This window comes from Tachyglossus aculeatus, chromosome 21 (genome assembly GCF_015852505.1).
Source record: "Tachyglossus aculeatus isolate mTacAcu1 chromosome 21, mTacAcu1.pri, whole genome shotgun sequence".
NCBI lineage: Eukaryota > Metazoa > Chordata > Mammalia > Monotremata > Tachyglossidae > Tachyglossus > Tachyglossus aculeatus.
Genome location: NC_052086.1, coordinates 26263057 through 26279572, shown reverse-complemented (window position 1 = coordinate 26279572; position 16516 = coordinate 26263057). Strand labels below are relative to the sequence as shown.

The 16516-nt window shown below is 43.5% G+C and overlaps 1 protein-coding gene across 1 annotated transcript in view; it reads right to left on the bottom strand.

Annotated features, from left to right (window-relative positions):
- Positions 1 to 16516, bottom strand: part of DNAH10 (dynein axonemal heavy chain 10) — a 185923-nt gene that overhangs the window by 149309 nt on the left and 20098 nt on the right. Inside the window, exons 6-10 of the mRNA XM_038762289.1 lie at positions 11215 to 11437; positions 10025 to 10182; positions 6078 to 6308; positions 1238 to 1428; positions 325 to 523 (exon numbers count right to left, since the gene is read on the bottom strand). Of these exons, the coding sequence (XP_038618217.1) occupies positions 325 to 523; positions 1238 to 1428; positions 6078 to 6308; positions 10025 to 10182; positions 11215 to 11437 (1002 nt within the window). The remainder of the gene's footprint in view (positions 1 to 324; positions 524 to 1237; positions 1429 to 6077; positions 6309 to 10024; positions 10183 to 11214; positions 11438 to 16516) is intronic.

The window sequence follows — 16516 nt, the reverse complement described above, 5'->3', positions numbered from 1 at the left end:
GTACTTCCCAAGTGCTTAGTACAGTGCTCTGCACACAGTAAGCGCTCAATAAATACGATTGAATGAATGAATGAATGAATGATTGTGTACAGATCTGTAATTCATTTATTAATATTGTTTGTATCCCCCTCTTGGCTGTAAGCTTGTTGTGGGCAGGGAACACATCTACGAACTCTGTTATACTGTACCCTCCCAAGTCCAGTATATGCTCAATAAATATGATTGATTGGTTGATCAGACGCGGAAACAACTCTCCCGTAACAAAAATCTGAATGGGCAATTTTCTATTTAGTCAAAATAAAATGATGTTTCACACCTCCCTACCTGCAAAATGTCATAAAGATCTTGGCAAATAGAAGCCATGTAATCTGTCCTTTCGAAGAGACGTTTTCTATCAAATTCCCACCGGGCTTCCCTTCCTGAGGCTTCAATTTTGGCCCGGACATCGAAATAGGATTTCTTCCATAACAGCAGGCTGTTTTTGGCGTCAGCTGCTTTGCTTTGTGCACTCTCTCGACTTTCTCTGTGAACAGGAAAAAAATGAATGGGAAGATTTTGGGTCGGATCTTTTAGAAAGCTGAGATTAGTGATCGGTAGGAGTTTAATTCATGGCTGAGCTACAACATACGCTGCCTTACCCAGGAGGTGCCGTGGAAGTTCTGAGGATTATTTCTTAAAGTAGTCATGACCGTGGACAAACTATTCAAAGGACTAAATAAGAGATCCAGTACAAAAACCATTTAAGACTTATGAGTAAAGAAATCAAACGAAATCCAAGCAAAACTCACGGTTCATACCGCGGCCTTGCTCTTTTCCACATTTGTAACGAAGCAAAGATGCAAGTAGAAGAGAAGTCGCTTTGAAAAGAGTGATTTCTCTGTCGATCCTTGAAAATTGTTTTCCACGTTAATTTGAATGAACTAAACACGTCTTGATAAAATGGGACCAATTCTAGTTCATTTCATCTTTTGTCAAACGATGGAGCTTTTTTATCTATTTGCTAAGCCCTTGCTATACGCCAGACGCTGTACAAAGCGCTGGGGTAGATACAAACTACTCACGTTGAACACAGTCCATGTGTCACATATCATAATCCCCATTTTCCCGATGTGGTAACTGAGGCAACAGAGAAGTGAAGCGACTTGCCCAAGGTCACACAGCAGAAGAGTGGTGGGGCAGGATTAGAACCCAGGTCCACGACTTTAAGATATTTTCAACACCTTCGGCTTCTACTCACTTGAACAAAGTCCGTAAATTCACAACTCGGCAGACCCTTTCGGCAATTTCCCAGGCAATTCGCTCCATGAGAGGGATCATCCGTTCATCCTTATTGTAATGCCGGGAGATGATCCACACCATCCTCAGGGCGCTCATCATGGAAGGAATTGTATCCAAAATCACGTTGAATCCTGTGCCGTGAGTTAGATTCTAAACGGACAAATAAACCTGAAGGTAAGAGGACTATTACAACAAATTTATACTTCATTCGCTCAAGGCTTCCGTGGAAGAACTTGAGAAATCCATGCTTGTCCCCGAGGTTGTACTCCGGAAATGAGGTTTACCTACTCTTTGGAAAGAGCGTGGACATGGGTGTCGGGGATCTAATAATAATAATAATAATTGTGGTATTTGTTAAACGCTTATTAGGTGTCAAGCACTGTTCTAAGTGCTGGGGTAGAAACAAGGTCATCAGGTTGGTCACCATCCCTGACCCACCTGGGACTCACAGTCTTAACCCCCATTACACAGATGAGGTAACTGAGGCGCAGATAAGTTAAGTGACTTGCCCAAGGTCACACAGCAGACAACCGGCAGAGCGGGGATTAGAACCCACGTCATCTGCATTCCATATCCTGGTCTTTCCACTGGGCCACACTGTTTCCCATGGGTTCCCGGGTTGCAGCCCCGGCTTTGCCAGCTGCATGCTGTGTGACCTTGGGCAAGTCACTTAGCGTCTCTGTGCCTCAGTTCCTTTTAGACTGTGAGCCCACTGTTGGGTAGGGACTGTCTCTATATGTTGCCAGCTTGGACTTCCCAAGCACTTAGTACAGTGCTCTGCACACAGTAAGCGCTCAATAAATACGATTGATGATGACTGTCTCTATATGTTGCCAACTTGGACTTCCCAAGCGCTTAGTACAGTGCTCTGCACACAGTAAGCGCTCAATAAATACGATTGATGATTGATGGTGGGATTTAAGGTCTGTCCTCTCTCCTACTTAGACAGCGCCACATTCATTCATTCAATCGTATTTATTGAGCGCTTACTGTGTGCAGAGCACTAAGCGCTTGGGGCTGTGCCCCAGCTGATTAACTTGTATCTATTCCAATGCTTAGACAGATGGTAAGCACTTAACAAATACTACAATAATAATAACAATAATTACTAGATAATAATAATAACAATAATAATAACAATAACTACTACTAGAGAAGCAGCGTGGCTCAGTGGAAAGAGCCCGGGCTTTGGAGTCAGAGGTCGTGGGTTCAAATCCCGACTCCGCCAACTGCCAGCTGTGTGACTTTGGGCAAGTCACCTCACTTCTCTGGGCCCCAGTTCCCTCATCTGTAAAATGGGGATTAAAACTGTGAGCCCCCCGTGGGAAAACCTGATCACCTTGTAACCTCCCCAGCACTTAGAACAGTGCTTTGCACATAGTAAGCGCTTCACAAATACCATTATTATTATTATTATTACTATAAGCATTATTATTATTTAGGAAAAGTTAAAAATTACCCTCCTCTCTTTCTATGAACCCAAATAAAATCAAAGGTAACCTTGAAATTGTACATTCATTCATTCATTCAATCGTATTTATTGAGCGCTTACTGTGTGCAGAGCACTGTACTAAGCGCTTGGGAAGTACAATTTGGCAACATATAGAGATGGTCCCTACCCAACAGTGGGCTCACAGTCTAGAAGGGGGAGACCAAAGCAGAGACCGGTGGAAGTAATGTTGATATGGAGGATTTTTTTGCTTTTGTTTTATTCCCCAACTTTCCCCTTTCATGTAATGATCTTAGATAGTTCTGGTCAGACGTGACCAATAATAATAATAATAATAATGATGGCATTTATTAAGCGCTTACTATTTGCAAAGCACTGTTCTAAGCGCTGGGGTAGATACAAGGTAATCAAGTTGTCCCACGTGGGGCTCACAGACTTAATCCCCATTTTCCAGATGAGGGAACTGAGGCCCAGAGAAGTGAAGTGACTTGCCCAAAGTCACACAGCTGACAAGTGGCGGAGCCGGGATTTGAACCCATGACCTTTGAAGCCAAACTCTCCTTGCGGGCAGGGCATGTACCTGCTTATTAAAGAAGCAGTGTGGTGTAATGGATAGCGCATGGGTTTGGGTGTCAGAAGGTCATGGGTCCTGTGCCCGACTCCGCCACTTGTCGGCCGTGTGACCTTGGGCAAGTTGCTTTACTTCTCTGTGCCTCAGTTTCCTCATCTGTAAAATGGGGATTGAGACTGTGAGCCCCACGGGGGACAGGGACTGTGCCCAACCCGATTTGTTTGTAATAATAATAATAATAATAATGATGGCATTTGTTAAGCGCTTACTATGTGCAAAGCACTGTTCTAAGCGCTGGGGATGGTACAAGGTGATCAGGTTGTCCCACATAGGCTCACAGTCTGAATCCCCATTTTACAGATGAGGTAACTGAGGCACAGAGAAGTTAAGTGGCTTGCCCAAAGTCACTGTTTGGCAGGTGATGATGAGGATGATGGCATTTGTTAAGCGCTTATTTTGTGCAAAGCACTGTTCTAAGCACTGGGGTAGATACAAGGTAATCAAGTTGTCCCACGTGGGGCTCACACACTTAATCCCCATTTTACAGATGAGGGAACTGAGGCATAGAGAAGTTAAGTGAAGTGACTTGCCCAGAGTCACACAACTGACAATTGGCAGAGTCAGGATTTGAACCCAAACCCACCCCAGCGATTAATGCCGTGCCTAGCACCCAGTAAATGTTTAAATACCAGAATTGTCATGAGAAGCAGCGTGGCTCAGTGGAAAAGAGCCCGGGCTTTGGAGTCAAAGGTCATGGGTTCGAATCCGGGCTCTGCCACATGTCTGCTGTGTGACCTTGGGCAAGTCACTTAACTTCTCTAATCCTCAGTTACCTCATCTGTAAAATGGGGATTAAGACTGTGAGTCCCACGTGGGAAAACCTGATCACCTTGTATCCCCCCAAGCGCTTAGAACAGTGCTCTGCACATAGTAAGCATTTAACAAATGCCATTATTATTATTATTATTATTAGTGTTATTATTATTTATTGTTATATTTCCTCTCCCAAGAGCCTAGTACAGTGCTCTGCATAAAGTAAGCACTGAATAAATTTGATTGAATGAATGAATGAATTGGGCCATTCTTAAGAAAAACAGAATTAGCGCCACAAAAAATGTTATCCTTAAGCCAGGTTCCACCCATGTATGGATTAAATGATTCCCTAGGCCAAGCATTAAATAGCAGCTGGGGCAAATAATAATAATGATGGCATTTATTAAGCACTTACTATATGCAAAGCACTGTTCTAAGCGCTGAGGAGGTTACGACATGAGCAGGCTGTCCCATGGGGGGCTCACAGTCTTAATCCTCATTTTACAGATGAGGGAACTGAGGCCCAGAGACTAATAATACAATAATAATAATGATGGTATATTTTAAGCGCTTACTATGTGCAAAGAACTGTTCTAAGCACTGGAGAGGTTACAAGGTGATCACGTTGTCCCACGAGGGGCTCACAGTCTTAATCCCCATTTTCTAGAAGAGGGAACTGAGGCCCAGAGAATAATAATATAATAATAATAATGATGGTATTTTTTAAGCGCTTACTATGTGCAAAGCACTGGTCTAAGCGCTGGGGAGGTTACAAGGTGATCACGTCGTCCCACGAGGGGCTCACAGTCTTAATCCCCATTTTACAGATGAGGGAACTGAGGCCCAAAGAATAATAATATAATAATAATGATGATGGTATTTTTAAGCACTTACTATGTGCAAAGCACTGTTCTAAGCACTGGGGAGGTTACAAGGTGATCACGTCGTCCCACGAGGGGCTCACGGTTTTAATCCTCATTTTCCAGATGAGGGAACTGAGGTGCAGAGAAGTGAAGTGACTTGCCCAAAGTCACTCAGCTGACAATTGGCAGAGCTGGGCCATGACCTCTGACTCCAAAGCCCGTGCTCTTTCCACTGAGTCACGCTGCTTTGGGGTATTTAAACCAAAGAAAGGATGAAGACTTTTTTTTATATAATGGCATTTATTAAGCGCTTACTATGTGCAAAGCACTGTTCGAAGCGCTGGGGAGGTTACAAGGTGATCAGGTTGTTCCACGGGGGGGGCTCACAATCTTAATCCCCATTTTCCAGATGAAGGAACTGAGGCCCAGAGAAGTTAAGTGACTTCATCATCATCATCATCAATCGTATTTATTGAGCGCTTACTATGTGCAGAGCATTGTACTAAGCGCTTGGGAAGTACAAATTGGCAACATATAGAGTCAGTCCCTAACCAACAGTGGGCTCACAGTCTAAAAGGGGGAGACAGAGAACAAAACCAAACATACTAACAAAATAAAATAAATAGAATAGATATGTACAAATAAAATAAATAGAGTAAAAAAATATGTACAAACATATATACATATATACAGGTGCTGTGGGGAAGGGAAGGAGGTAAGATGGGGGGATGGAGAGGGGGACAATGGGGAGAGGAAGGAAGGGGCTCAGTCTGGGAAGGCCTCCTGGAGGAGGTGAGCTCTCAGCAGGGCCTTGAAGGGAGGAAGAGAGCTAGCTTGGCGGATGGGCAGAGGGAGGCCATTCCAGGCCCGGGGGAGGACGTGGGCCGGGGGTCGATGGCGGGACAGGCGAGAGCAAGGTACGGTGAGGAGATCAGCGGTGGATCTTGCCCAAAGTCACCCAGCTGACAGTTGGCGGAGCCGGGATTTGAACCCATGACCTCTGACTCCAATGCCCGGGCTCTTTCCACTGCTTCTCTAAGACTTTGCAAGTTGAGCGTCCATACTTGGGGGCCGAAGGTGGGTGTCATCCCAAGGGCCGTACCTTGAAATGACGCTCCACCGTGGAAAGGAAGCGAACGTTGTCTGAAGCTTCCAGGTGGTATTTGGCCAGGTCAGCCAAGACCGGTTGCAGGTTGACAACGAGCATGGACTCCGACTCTCTGATAACTTCCAAAACCTTTTTCACCACTGGCAGTTGGGTCTGCTCCATGAGAGCGCTCAGAGTAGCGCTCCTTTCTCGCCAGAATTCAATTTCTGCCAGGGGGCCGCTGCCCTAAGAATCAGAATATGGGGAGGCAAGGAGAACCAGCTTGGATTATCCCTGTTTCAAGCACTTCATTCATTCATTCAGGATTATCATTCATTCATTCAGTCAGTCGTATTTATTGAGCGCTTACTGTGTGCAGAGCACTGGACTAAGCGCTTGGGAAATACAACATATAGAGACGGTCCCTGCCCAACAACGGGCTTACAGTCTAGAAGGGGGAGACAGGGAACAAAACAAAACATGTAGACAGGGGTCAAAATCATCAGAACAAATAGAATTAAAGCTATATATAAGTTACATCTTCTATAATAATAGTAATGGCATTTATTAAGCACTTACTATGTGCAATGCACTGTTCTAAGCGCTGGGGAGGTTACAAGGTGATCAGGTTGTCCCACGGGGGGCTCCCAGTCTTCATCCCCATTTGACAGATGAGGGAACTGAGGCCCAGAGAAGTGAAGTGACTGGCCCAAAGTCACACAGCTGACGATTGGTGGGGCCGGAATTTGAACCCATGACCTCTGACTCCAAAGCCATGACCTCTTTCCACTGAGCCCCACTGCTTCTCTCCCACCTTACTTGTGTCTTTCTACCCCACTAGATGGTAAGGTCCTTGAGGACACGGGCCCTATCTATGAACTCTATTATACTCTCCCAACAGTTTAGTACAGTGTTCAATACTAAGGCATTTATTAAATGCTATGGATGATCAATCAATTGTATTTATTGAGTGCCCATTATCTTCAGAGCACTGTACTAAGCACATGCATCTGTTGATATATCACTGAAATTGTGCAAAGGTAGGGAGATGTAATCATCTACTACAGGAAGCGCTCAATAAATATTGCACATTCACTAAACAATATTTTATCATTAATCGTTAATACCCGGAATTGTTACATGCCTAGAGATGCATAAAACTGTTCACGTTCCAATGAGAGGAGCACCATGGCCTACTGGAAAGAGCACAGGTCTAGAGTCAGAAGGACCTGGGCTCTAATTCTGCTCAATTTGGGTATATATGTATATATGTTTGTACATATTTATTACTCTATTTATTTATTTTACTTGTACATATCTATTCTATTTATTTTATTTTCGTTGGTATGCTTGGTTTTGTTCTCTGCCTCCCCCTTTTAGACTGTGAGCCCACTGTTAGGTAGGGACTGTCTCTATATGTCGCCAACTTGTACTTCCCAAGCGCTTAGTACAGTGCTCTGCACACAGTAAGCGCTCAATAAATACGATTGATTGATTGATTGATTGATTGATTAGGTAAGTCACTTAAATTCTCTGTGCCACATTTACCTCAGCTAGGGATTCAGTGGGACACGGACCGTGTCCAAGCTGAGTAATTTGTATCTACCTCATGGCTTCATACAGTGCCTGGCACATAGTAAGTGCTTATCAAAGCACTTGTGAGAAGCAGCGCGGCTCAGTGGAAAGAGCCCGAGATTGGGAGTCAGAGGTCATGGGTTCAAATTCCAGCTCCGCCCCTTGCCAGCTGTGTGACTGGGCAAATCACTTAACTTCTCTGTGCCTCAGTTACGTCATCTGGAAAATGGGGGTTAAGACTGCGAGCCCCATGTGGGACAACCTGATCACCTTGTATCCTCCCCAGCACTTAGAACAGTGCTTCGCACATAGTAAGCGCTTAACAGATACCACTATTATTATTATTATTATTATTATTATTATTATTATTATTATTATTAGGAGTCACAGGTCATGGGTTCAAATCCCACCTCTGCCACTTGTTAGCTGTGTGACTTTGGGCAAGTCACTTAACTTCTCTGTGCCTCAGTTACCTCATCTGGAAAATGAGGATTAAGACTGTGAGCCCCACGTGGGACAACCTGATCACCTTGTGTCCTCCCCAGCGCTTAGAACAGTGCTTTGCACACAGTAAGCGCTTAATAAATGCCATTATTATTATTATCATTATTATTATTATTGGGAGTCAGAGGTCATGGGTTCTAATCCCATCTCCACCACTTGTCCGCTGTGTGACTTTGGGCGAGTCACTTGATTTCTCTGTGCCTCAGTTCCCTCATCTGTAAAATGGGGATGAAGACTGCAAGCCCTACCTAGGATAGCCTGATTACCTTGTATCCCCCCAGTGCTTAGAACAGTGCTTGGCACATAGTAAGCACTTAACAAATACCAACATTATTATTATTATCATCAAATACCATTTTTTTTAAATGAGAGCCAAGGTACATATTTTCTATTTCGTGTTCATTCATTCATTCAATCGTATTTATTGAGCGCTTACGGTGTGCAGAGCACTGTACTAAGCACTTGGGAAGTACAAGTTGGCAACATCTAGAGACGGTCCCTACCCGACAGCGGGCTCACAGTCTAGAAGGGGGAGACGGACAACAAAACAAAACATAGTAACAAAATAAAATAAATAGAATAAATATGCACAAATAAAACAGATTGCAACAAAACAAAACGTATTAACAAAATAAAATAAATGGAATAAATAGGTACAAGTTGTTTTCTAATGGTTATATTGTTGACGAGTTAGCTTTTATAGTATTATTTTATGTACTCTTTGCATTTAGTTTGTGTTTCATGAGTCTCGAAGGAAGACAGTAGATGAGGAGGGGTTGAGTTAGATTCTAGACTGTGAGCCCGCTGTTGGGTAGGGACCGTCTCTATATGTTGCCAACTTGTACTTCCCAAGCGCTTAGTACAGTGCTCTGCACACAATAAGCGCTCAATAAATACGATTGGATGAATGAATTCTGAATGGGTAGGCTAATCTCATCCCATTATTCTCTGCTGGAGATTGCTATCATGCATGGGACATGTCCTGGTGCAGGTGATTAAAAATAGGAATGGAATCCTATTTAATCTCGAGTCGCACTGATCCTCCTTACTCAGAGGAGGAAGAATTGGGAAAAATCACGGACTGACGGAAGGAAACTTGGTAACCTCCAAGCCCACAGTGAATTTTCCAAACCGTTCTTGTAAAAACGAGATGCTACCAAAATAACAACTGGACAGATTTCCTTGTGATGATTAGAATGAATGTGACGTTGGTCATCCAAAAGAGGTCCAGAACTGAAAAATCAATCAATCAATCGTATTTATTGAGTGCTTACTGTGTGCAGAGCACTGGACTAAGCGCTTGGGAAGTACAAGTTGGCAACATTTAGAGATGGTCCCTCCCCAACAGCGGGCTCACAGTCTAGAAGGGGGAGACGGAGAACAAAACAAAACATATTAACAAAATAAAATAAATAGAATAGATATGTACAAGTAAAATAGAGTAATAAATATGTACAAACATATATACATATATACAAGTGCTGTGGGGAGGGCAAGGAGGTAAGATGGGAGGGATGGAGAGAGGGAGGAGGGGGAGAGGAAGGAAGGGGCTCAGTCTGGGAAGGCCTCCTGGAGGAGGTGAGCTCTCAGAGGAGGAGAGCTCTCAGAAAACAGATGAAAACAGATGGCCAACTTCAGAGACTTCATTTTTCGTCCTCAATTACGCCGTCTTTTGGGCATCCATTTACAGATGTCAAACAGGCGCTTGCAGGAATAAATCCCCGGGCTGTGTCAGTGAGTTCCTTAATGAAGACCTCATTGGAAATAGCAGCAACAGAGACAGATCAGGACTCTGAGTTCCTAATTCCTAGTCTTGTCCTTCAAGAAGAAAAAAAAAAGCACCACCTACTCATCTTATGTTTTCTCTGAATGAAGTGTTTTACCTGGGGTGACTTTTTCAATTGTTCGTCAACAGCTGAGGAGATCTGAGTCAGCCAATTGATTACAACCTGCTCCAGTGAATCAACCGCTTCGGGGTCGGCCGCCAATTCACTCACGTCCCTTTCTAGACTGATGACTGGCATTTCCAACTTAATCTCTCCTATTAGAAGAAAAATCAATGTCCATTAGTTAGCATCTGCTGGGAGCAGGGGGTGGGAGGGAATATCACATCAACGTACAAGCCCTACTGAGAGCTCACCTCCTCCAGAAGGCCTTCCCAGACTGAGTCCTCTTTTTCCTCTCCTCCCCATCCCCTCCGCCCTACCTCCTTCCCCTCCCCACAGCACCTGTATATATGTTTGTACAGATTTATTACTCTATTTTACTTGTACATATTTACTACTCTATTTATTTTGTTAATGATGCACATTTAGCTTTAATTCTATTTGTTCTGACGACTTGACACCTGTCCACATGCTTTGTTTTGTTCTCTGTCTCCCCATTCTAGACTGTGAGCCCATTGTTGGGTAGGGACCGTCTCTATATGTTGCCAACTTGTACTTCCCAAGCGCTTAGTACAGTGCTCTGCACACAGTAAGCGCTCAATAAATACGATTGATGAATGAATGAAGGTAATCACCGCCCCCCACTTCATTGGACTTAAATCCGATTAGGCTTTGCTTTCCCCCCACATGTACGTTTTCCTCTCTTTCCTCGGACTTTTATCATAATTGCTCTATGTTCATTTTTACAAAACAGAAATTACTTCTTTTTACCAGACAGTGGTTTTCATTGGTATTTTGTTCAAAGCAAAGTAAATTAATAATTGCTAGTCTTTCAAAGAGGTAGTAGAGCAAAAAACTCCATTATTCAGTCAAACTTCAGGGGAGGCAGCGGAGCCCGGTAGAAAAATCAAGGGAATGGGAGTCAGGAGACCCAGGTCTCCCGGCTCCGCTTCTTCCTGCTGCCTGACCTGGGGAAAGTCACTTCGACGCTCTGTGCCTCAGTTTCCTCATCTGTAAAATGGGGATAAAGTATCTGTTCTCTCTCCCTCCTAGACCGTCAGCCCCAGAGGGATGAGGACTGGGACTGAGCTGGCACTTGCCATATAGTAAGAACTTAGGAAATTCTACCACCGGAATCTCTGTTTTTCTGAAATAAAAACTTGAAGGGAAGATAGGAGGAAACTTGCCCTCTAGCTGCAGCATAGTTCTCTGAATATGATTTAAGAATTTTTGCATATGCATGAGGAACTCGTCCCGTATTAGCTGAACGCTGTGAAATTCAAGCGGCTCTTCCTTCGGTTTAAGCAACTCGGCTTCCACGTCTTCAACAGCTACGTTTTCTTTGGATGTCACAAGACTATCAGCTACTTCGGACTTGTGCTGATTGAAAGATAAAGCCGGCATAAAAACCTGAAAGATGAAGGATGCTGTTTGGTTTTTGGTTTTTTTTTAATGGCATTTATTAAGCGCTTACTATGTGCAAAGCACTGTTTTAAGCACTGGGGAGGATACAAAGAGAATGATACAAAGTGATTGGGTTGTCCCACGTGGGGCTCACAGTCTTCATCCCCATTCTACAGATGAGGTAACTGAGGCACAGAGAAGTGAAGTGACTTGCCCAAAGTCACACAGCTGACAGTTGGTGGAGCCGGGATTTGAACCCATGACCTCTGACTCCAAAGCCCGGGCTCTTTCCACTGAGCCTCGCTGCTTCTCTGCATCATTTTTCCAACCATTTGCCCAGTCCCTCTAGACTGTAACCTGCTAGACTGGGAGCCTGTTGTTGGATAAAGACCTCTGGAAGCAGCGTGGCTCAGTGGAAAGAGCCCGGGCTTTGGAGGCAGAGGTCATGGGTTCAAATCCCGGCTCCACCAATTGTCAGCTGGGTGACTTTGGGCAAGTCACTTCTGTGTCTCAGTTCCCTCATCTGGAAAATGAGGATGAAGATTGTGAGCCCCCCGTGGGACAACCCGATCATCTTGTAACCTCCCCAGCGCTTAGAACAGTGCTTTGCACATAGTAAGCGCTTAATAAATGCTATCATTATTATTATTATTATCTCTATATGTTGCCAACTTGTACTTCCCAAGCGCTTAGTACAGTGCTCTGCACACAGTAAGCGCTCAATAAATACGATTGAATGAATCAGCTGTTACACTGTATCCGGTCACCTGCGTAATACAGTGCTCTGCACACAGTAAATAAATATAATTGATTTGCCCCATCTGATCTTCTCTCTTCACCCACTGCTTCCCAACTTGCTCTCCTCATTCCTCTCAATAATAATAATAATAATAATGGCATTTATTAAGCGCTTACTATGTGCAAAGCACTGTTCTAAGTGCTGGGGAGGTTACAAGGTGATCAGGTTGTCCCACGGGGGGCTCACGGTCTTCATCCCCATTTTACAGACGAGGCAACTGAGGCCCAGAGAAGTGAAGTGACTTGCCCAAAGTCACACAGGTGACAAGTGGCGGAGCCAGAATTTGAACTCAGGACCTCTGACTCCAAAGCCCGGGCTCTTTCCACTGAGCCACGCTGCTTCTCAAGCAAACCTTTTAATTGTACCTGGCTCTCCCCATTCCTGCCTCCATCCCCTTGCCCATAACTCCCTTCCCAGTGCTTAGTACAGTGCTCCAGCGCTTAGTACAGTGCTCTGCACATAGTAAGTGCTTAACGAATGCCATTATTATTATTATTCCCTCCCAAATCCTACAGGCCTCAGCTCTGCCCATATTCCAAAGCCTTCCTCAACTTCCACCTCCTCCAACAAGCCTTCCCTGATTAATTCCCATCACACAAACCCACAGGCCAACTGCAGTTTCTCACACTTTTAAACGTGTTATTCCATTACTTGCTTGGATTTCTCAATTAGACTGAAATTCCTTTTAGAGAGGGAAAATGGCCCTTTCATTTCACACTTCCCCAGTTCTTAGTACCATACATTGTACCCAGTGGGTGCCCAATAAATACTACTCACATTACTACCCTGTCTTTTTACTCATTCAATTGTATTTATTGAGCACTTACTGTGTGCAGAGCACTGTACTAAGCGCTTGGGATGTTCCCGCTGACATGAAGAAATTAAATAGGTATGAAATGAAAACATATCAATAGACGATTTAAAACCCTCATTTCTAAAATTTTACATAGTAGTTGATATGCATTTACATATATTAAAAACAGATAAGATTAATCAATCAATCAATCGTACTTATTGAGTGCTTACTGTGTGCAAACCACTGTACTAAGTGCTTGGGAAGTACAAGCTGGCAACATAGAGAGACAGTCCCTACCCAACAGTGGGCTCACAGTCTAAAAGGGGGAGACAGACAACAAAACAAACATACTAACAAAATAAAATTAATAGAATAGATATGTACAAGTAAAATAGAGTAATAAATATGTACAAACATATATACATATATACAGATGCTGTGGGGAAGGGAAGGAGGTAAAATGGGGGGGATGGAGAGGGGGATGAGGGGGAGAGGAAGGAAGGCAATTAAGATTAAGATTAAGAACCTCCATTAGGCAGATAATATCAATCAACCAATGGTACATCGTGTGCAGAGCACTGTATTAACCACTTGAGAGAATACAATATAACAGAGTGGAAGACACGTTCCCTGCCCACAAGGAGCTTACAGTTTAGAAGGGGGAGGAAGACATTATTTATTTATTTGTATTGATGTTTGTCTACCCCCTGTCTAGACTGTGAGCTCACTGTGGGCAGGGATTGTCGCTGCTTATTGTTGCATTGCACTTTCCCAAGCGTTTAGTACAGTGCTCCATACACAGTAAGCGCTTAATAAATACGACTGAATGAATGAACAGTAAAATAAACTACAGATAGGGGAATTACGGGGCATAAGAAAAGGCACTATGGGGCTGGGGATACTGTGAGCCTGTTGTTGGGAAGGGACCGTCTCCATATGTTGCCGACTTGTACTTCCCAAGCGCTTAGTACAGTGCTCTGCACACAGTAAGCGCTGCAAGTCACAACGTCTCTGAGCCTCAGTTACCTCATCTGTAAAATGGGGATTAAGCCTGTGAGCCCCCCATGGGACAACTGGAACACCTTGTATCCCACCCAGTGCTTAGAACAGTGCTCTGCACGTAGTAAGCGCTTAACAAATGCCATCATTATTATTATTAATAAATATGACAATGAATGAACAGTAAAATAAACTACAGATAGGGGAATTACAGAGCATAACAATAGTTGCTGTGGGGCTGGGGATACTGTGAGCCCGTTGTTGGGTAGGGACCATCTCTATATGTTGCTGACTTGTACTTCCCAAGCGTTTAGTACAGTGCTCTGCACACAGTAAGCGCTCAATAAATACGGTTGAATGAATGAAGGGCTTAAGGGGTTCAGACCCTAGAGCATAAGTGATACAGAAAGAAAGGCAAATATTATGGGAAAATGAAGGTTTGTCAGGGAAGACCTCTTGGAAGAGGTGTGCTTTTAGTAGGCTTTGAAGGAGGTGTGTCAGATATGAGAGGGGAGTCAGTTCATTCATTCAATCGTATTTATTGAGCGCTTACTGTGTGCAGAGCACTGGACTAAGCGCTTGGGAAGTACAAGTTGGCAACATATAGAGACAGTGTCTACCCAATAACGGGCTCACAGTCTAGAACGGGGAGACAGACAACAAAACAAAACATGTGGACGGGTGTCAAGTCATCAGAATAAATAGAAATAAAGCTAGATGCACGTCATTAACAACACTGTTATTAACAACATTGTTGTCGTTAACAACATTAACAACAGTTGCATGAATGTGGAAGAATGTGGGCAAAGAATCAGCAGCAAGATGGACAAGACCATCTAGACAAGATGAACAGTGAGTTTTAGAGGAGAGAAGTATGCGGGTTGTTGATGATAACTAATGAAAAGTAGGAGGAATGAGAGATGTATGAGTGCTTAAAGCCAATGGTAAGGAGTTTCTGTTTAATGCAGCGTTGGACGGGCTTATAATAATTATTTAGTGTATGGAGAATACACCAACAATCAATCAATAGTATTTATGGAACACTTATTAAGCACAGAGCACCGTACTGAATGCTTGGGAAAGTAGGACAGAGTTGGGAGATACAATCCCTTCCCTCAGGGAATTTACAGTCTAAAGAGGAGCTTATTTGTAAATTATGATATCTTCAGTCTACTTCCCTGGGCCCGTTGCGATTTTTAAAATGCAAAATCAACACATTTCTTCGTCATGGCTCAGTGGAAAGAGCCCGGGCTTTGGAGTCAGAGCTCATGGGTTCGAATCCCGGCTCCGCCAGTTGTCAGCTGTGTGATTTTGGGCAAGCCACTTAACTTCTCTGTGCCTCAGTTACCTCTTCTGTAAAATGGGGATTAAGATTGTGAGCCCCCCGTGGGACAACCTGATCACCTTGTAACCTCCCCAGTGCTTAGAACAGTGCTTTGCACATAGTAAGTGCTTAATAAATGCCATTATTATTATTATTATCAATATGATAAGACACCCAAATAAACTAGCTCTGAACTAAAACCCCAGTTCTACTGGAAGGAAATTAGGTTGAGGCTAAAATAAATGGGGCTGAGGGAACCCACGCATTTTAATAAAATTGAAAATTTGATCCTTTTCTGGATGTTCCCCATCATCCGTCATACCACTAACTTTGACATTGGTAGATCAATCAATCAATCAATCATATTTATTGAGCGCTTACTGTGTGCAGAGCACTGTACTAAGCGCTTGGGAAGTACAAGTTGGCAACATATAGAGGCAGTCCCTACCCAACAGTAGGCTCACAGTCTAAAAGATACTAAAAGATACACATAGGTAGATGTGTAAATGATGGAAATTTTGCAAGTTGATAAAAATGACCGAGTGATATGTCAGAATGAAAAAAAAAAAACAATAGAATATTTGTCATACAGAATCAACTCTTGAAATTATAATGTGGAATTTGCTCACAGAAACCAAAGCAGTCTGATTGCAAGATCAATCCATCAGATAATTTTTGTGTGTGGTGTTTGTGTGCCTGGCACTGTACTAAGCACTGATTCATTCAATCGTATTTATTGGGCGCTTACTGTGTGCAGAGCACTGTACTAAGCGCTTTGGAAGTACAAGTTGGCAACATATAGAGACGCTCCCTACCCAACAACGGGCTCACACTGATACAAGCTAATTAGGTAAGACGTCATTCATGTCTCACACAGGGCTCACAGTCTTAATCCCCATTTTACAGATGAAGTAACTGAGGCACAGAGAAGTTAATTGACTTGCCCAAGGTCACCGAGTAGATTGGCATATACCAGCTTGCCAGGTGAGCAGGCGTAACCTGGAATAATTGCCCTGTCCCATTACAGGTTGAGGATGAAACAGTAGGGGATATAGTGGGAAAAATTAAAGCTGATAGAAGACTCATGAATGCATAGGTCCAGAATGGACTATTAATCAATCAATCGTATTTATTGAGCGCTTACTGTGTGCAGAGCACTGTACTAAG